The 5,750-nt window shown below is 32.7% G+C and overlaps 1 protein-coding gene across 1 annotated transcript; it reads left to right on the plus strand.

Moving 5' to 3' along the window:
* Window positions 1–2,609: 2,609 nt before the first annotated feature.
* LOC134837110 (uncharacterized) lies at window positions 2,610–5,528 on the plus strand. Its single transcript, XM_063852432.1, has 3 exons — window positions 2,610–2,650; window positions 3,158–3,405; window positions 5,135–5,528. Exons 2-3 carry the CDS (start codon window positions 3,360–3,362, stop codon window positions 5,383–5,385), a joined length of 297 nt encoding a protein of 98 aa, XP_063708502.1. The 5' UTR covers window positions 2,610–2,650; window positions 3,158–3,359; the 3' UTR covers window positions 5,386–5,528.
* Window positions 5,529–5,750: the final 222 nt, after the last annotated feature.

Genomic DNA, 5,750 nt, shown 5'->3' on the forward strand with positions numbered 1-5,750 from the left:
GTTGTTTTTCACTCAAATAATCGTTTCATTCCTGTTTTGACGAGAAATTCCGCGAAAATTATTTTTATTTTAATTTTCAAGTTTTAAGAATTCACAAATCCAGCTTGAAGTAAAAAGAGACGCCAACTTTATTTACGCATTTGTCATAGAAACGCGCACTTGTTGGTCGCTAGTGACGCCATGACAGCACGCGTAACAAAGATTTTGGCGGGAAACGCGTACCTCTCACACAAATGGCGCGTAACAAGTGGCCAACAAGTGTCTAACAAGTGTTTAACAGGTTGTCTCAGATGTGTGACCTGATTAAAGTTGATTTATCGGGCGTCTCCAAGGAAATGCCCTGCATTGTGCGAATGTTCAACAGGTGACAGCTCATGCCTAAACGACGCCTGGGGACTGTCCTTGCATAACTTCATTCATTATCTATCGGCAAGTTTATTTATTTGCGCAAAAAATTTATATTTAAATTGAAACAAAAGGAAAAAAAATAAAACATTCATGCGGGAAAACTAAATTCGTATTCTGGTCACGTAACAATTGATGCGCTTTTAACACCTGCTTCTTCAAGGGAAAACAAATGTCTTCTTCTTCGGCTTCAACTTTTCGTCTATAAAGATGATGATGATAAAAATTTGGCGTAGAAAAGAGACTTTTACACACGATCACATCCGCAAAATTACTTTTTTTTTTTGCCTCAACAACGAAAAATGCTTACATATCAATAAAACCTTCATCAATGTTCCCTCATCCTTCGCCGCACGGAAATTCAAGACCGACGAAAAAACATCCAAATAAATTTTAATTTCTAATTTCATTGGGCCACGTGACGTGCGTTGCCAAACCGGACCCATGCCGCCGTAATAAAAGCATTTTTCGACACCTTTTTCGTGTGTTGGCGGACAGTCGTTCCACGAAGCAGAACGGAACATAAAAACGTAGAAATGATTAGGGGATAAGGGGGCGACGGATATCGATAGGCAAGTAAAACGAATTGACAACCAATAAATATTTCATAGCGAGAAACATGCTCGATATGGGGATATTTTACTCGAAAAAAAAGTGAAAAACGTAGATATTGAGTGACGAGTTGTTTCTCTATTACTTTTCTGGAAAAGAGGAAATGAATGAATTCTAAAAATATTTTTTACCTGGATATTTATTTTCCTGGTTGGTCAATTGAAAAAACTAACGTTGGTTGGGAGAATTTTTCAGTTCATTTTTTATCAAGTTACAAAGAAGTCAATTCATTTGAAATTTAAGAGTTTTTACTTGATGACTTTGAATATCTTCAACTTAGTGACTTTTGAAAAAAAAATAAATAAATTACGCTGATAAAAAAAATCAAAATATTTTCTGGAGATTTTGAAAGCAATTTTTGAAAGATTCATAGAAAAACTTTAATAACTTTAAATTGGAGATCAAAATTAATTTCTAAAAATTGATTAATTCAATAATTAATTAATTATTATATGCAAACGTTGAATGAAAGTTGAAAAATAATTAAAAAAATAATTTTCAAAAATAAAAATAAATGTTTATAATTAGAAAGAATTTTTGATAAAATATTAGGAGAAGATGGGGTAATTTGTTGGCTATGTTCAAACAGTAATTTTCTCCATGTTCCGGATTGAAAATCAAAAATCTAAAAATGTCAAAATGACGACATTTTAAGGCCTACTAAGCTGTCAAAAACAAATTTTGAAATTTTTTCGAAAAAAAAAATCGAAATGGGGCACATTTATCCATTCATACATTTTGGCGAATTCCGAAAATTTTTCATACAAAATATATGAAAAATTACAATTTTTCTGATTGGCAGTAGCTTAAAATCCGTTTGATGGACAATAAAAGTTCATAATGGTAAAAGTTAGGTATTTGGCTGAACTTTTCAAAAATATAAAAAAAATTGATTTTTTCATGGGGCATGGGGCACATTCAGACAAATGACTTTCTTTGGAAAACCGCTTATATCGAGCATAAAAACAACAGTTGAAGCACAATTGTCTAACAGTAAATTAAAGTTAACATTCCAAGCTACAAAATGGCATCAAAAATTTTTGAATATCTTTATGAATGTGCCCCATCTTTCCCTATTATTAATTTAAATACTTCTTAATTTACGCCTTAAAAAAATATTTAATTTATTTTTATTTATAGCAAAATTTTCAAAGGTCAATTAAATATTGAAGTGTTGTTAAAGAGAAAACTTTACTTCAACAAAACCCAAAATTTCACTAAAATTGATATAAATTGATTCATTGCTTGAATGAATGCAATAAACTTCAAACTGCATCTCAAACATTCAATAATATTAGTTTTCAATCATTTCATTGAGGCAAGTTCAAGTGTTTTCCAGCTAAAAAGCATTATTCAACAACGCCTAACCTGTCTTCTACTCTCCGCTAGTATGAGTAATATTTCAACATTATTAGTCCAAATATGTGTCACATATCTTCGATATACACCAACACTTATTCACAAGCAAAACTTTTCGAGATAAGATAAACACATATTTTGCTTCCTACACGACTCGTACTCGATTATTGTCGACGAAGATAAGATTAGATCAGATACCAATCCCCAATTTATTCTACGAAGCTTTTAGTTCATTTCAAAATTTCATCTGCGACTGAGTTATTTAGTTGAAAAAGTAATAATAATCTCAAAAAAAAACTTTGCATAAAATTCAATAAATTTCAAAATGAAAATTTTGCTCTATTCAAACTCATAAAAGCCAATAAAGAGTGCATCGTGTTGTTGTTGTTAAACTCTATCTCTAGCACCGAAACACAAATAATCAAAGTTAAAGCCAATCATATGCAAATTTATTTTTAAAAGCCACACGTAAAAGCTAAATAGTCACGTTTTGTCGGATGAAATGTTTTGCCTCGGCGAAAATGTGTGAAAAACGGAGCAACAAAGGCTTTCATTTTGAGTTTGATGCTTTTATGAGTTTGAAAAGTGAAATTTTAGAGAATTTGTGTGTTTGTGACTGCCATCAAAAGCACTGCGCCACAAAAAAATTTCAGATTTTCAAATAAAGTCATTTTTGTTGCGCTGTGCTTCAAATGGCTCATAAACAATTACACACGTTCGCATTTGAAAACAAACAAATTCCAATCGCAAAAAGTTGCAATTTCAAATTTTTGTTTTAAAGGTGTCTGTACTGAAAAAAAGGAGGAAGAGGAGCAACAAAAAATCCCTTTTTGAGAGAAAATACATCAAACGCACACGAAAGACAACAACAACAACAAATAAAAACACACAAAACTGCCTAAAGTGAAAAGCTAATTTACATATCAAAGGCATATACCGAGTGATTTTTTTTCCAACAAAAAGACAAAAAGTAAACAGCAAAAATGCAGATTTTCAAAAAGAGTGCAGTCGCTATTACAATATTGCTTGGTAAGTGAGAAAACGAAACGAAAAGAGAGAAAATTCAAATAATAAAAATTCAACCTGGATTGAAGGATGATGATGGTGAAAATTGAGTCACCCAGTTTTATTGAAATTGTTTGTCACTTTATCCACGAGCGACTATGAGGAACGACGTTGAAAATGTTTTTGATGAAAGTTTATTTAACGTGTGACAATGCCTAGCTGCTAGATGAAGTTCGCTGGAGTGTGGCACAAAAGCTGTGATTGTGGAATTTGTTTCGCTTTGAAGTTTGTTGCTCATCGTTTTTTTTTGTGTCGCGCGTTAAATGAGTCATATTTACAGAGCGACTTGGTTGCGTATCTTTTTTTGAAAAGATAACGGTGATAAGGGAAAATAAACAGACCATAGCCGAGTCATTTAGTTGATTCGCGGAATATTGTGTTTTGAGGAATTTCTGTCAAAGTTTGGTAGCATGGCGTTCAATTCAGTAATCGATCGTTACTTGCTTGAAGGAGTTTGGTGCAGTTTGTGTGGATGCGAGTGAAATCAATTTGATTGAGTACCTTTTCAACTGGAGATTTTGCTGGCATTTTCTGGATTTAAAAGGAAAAATTGGATATTTTGGGATTTTTTGCCTGTCAGTGAATTAAATAAACAAAGGTAGTTGCAACAATTAGAGGAAAATTAATTTTGTAACGCTATAACTCAAGTTCAGTTTGAAAAAAATATTTTTGGGGGTTTTTGTATTGTGTCAAGCAGAGCTGTGAGAAGGTTTAGGAACCAAAAAATTAGAAAAATGTAAGGAGAATAAATAAAAAATGAACGAAACGAAGAAAATCGTCTGATGTTGAAATGAAATGAATTCCATAGTCATTTGCTTAATGCTGTTTCTTGAAACTCCGGAAGAAAAATATCCAGCCAGGTCTTGATACCCAGTGGGATGCAATTACCTTTTTTTAAGGCCTCGGGGTCTTGAAAATTAGACCCTTTTACATGGAGAAATTCCGAAATTATTATTTTTTTTTAAAATAAAAAAAAAATTTTTTCCAAAAAAATATAAACTTTGGAATTTCTCAAAAAATGTATTGTCAAAAAATATGTAATGGTTAATTAGTTCATTTAGAAGCCGATACATCCACGTCACTGAATCATGTTTCATCAAATCACTCGATTTCATCACTTGATCTAAAAAAAAATATGGCAGAAGATTAGTTTTTTGGTTTTTTATTAGTTAGTATTATAGAAGTCGAAAAAACCTAAATTAAAAATTCTGGAATGAGCTTCAGTTTTTTTAGCCAATTTTAGTTGGGTTAGGTATGTCAAAAAGGAACTTTTCAACCCTCAAATCCAATAAAAAATGTCTAAAATAGCAAAAGCTCATTTCGGAATTTCAATTTTAGGTTTTTTTGATTACTAACAGAAAACCAGCAAAAAATCTCATGCCATTTATTTTTCGATGAAATGCTGAAATAGGGAAAATACGCTTTAATCAAGTTTTCATCGAAAAAATAAATCCTTTTTCATACCTTTTTGACGTTCTTACAACTCTTTGTAATACTTTTCCGACTGCACCATCACTCTCTTCCTATTCACTGGAAATTCCTTTCTTCCTTCTTTTGTTGCATCTTGACTTGACGATGACAAAGATTGAATCACTTTTAATGTAATGCAGCAAAATAATAATCAATCTCTTCTTCCAGCTGCTTTTCCAAGTATTTTAAATGTAACTTTTTTCTTCATCTTCTTTCTTTTCAGTAATTCTCTCGTTATGCACCGAGGAAGTCGAAGGTCGTCGCAAAATCCTCCGTGGACGACGAACTGTCACCCGGCACTATCGTCGTGGCATGCCGATACCTGCGTGGGCTATCATTCTCATGATGGGCATCGGTTACTTGATTATCGGCGCTGCCCTTTACTTGATAATGCGAAAAGTTATCCTGCAAGCTCCCATTGAAAACGTAAATTCCTACACGCCGGCCATGATGGAAGACAACCTGTCGCCCTAAAAAAAAAGAAGAAGGAAAGATTAGAAAAATGTACAACATCATTAATTCTACGACTTTAATTACTATTTTTACAATAAGTTTCATTAAAAATGTGTTTTATTACGGCGGCGGCGGTCAATAATAATAACTTTAGTCATTTTTCATTTTCTCCACCCTTAAATTTTTTTGCCCGAAAATTTTTGTGGCGTGTGTTGTTCGCGCAATGTATAAATCATCATCATGTCGCAGGCACAAAGTGGAAGAGGAAACGCTAGAATAAGGACAAAATTACCTCGAGGGCCGTTACCATCAATCGTACCGTGTTAAAAATAACCACAAATTATAATCCTCCAAGACATTTACGTGACATTTGAGTTTATACAAAT

This window comes from Culicoides brevitarsis, chromosome 1 (genome assembly GCF_036172545.1).
Source record: "Culicoides brevitarsis isolate CSIRO-B50_1 chromosome 1, AGI_CSIRO_Cbre_v1, whole genome shotgun sequence".
In the NCBI taxonomy this organism is placed as follows: Eukaryota; Metazoa; Arthropoda; class Insecta; order Diptera; family Ceratopogonidae; genus Culicoides; species Culicoides brevitarsis.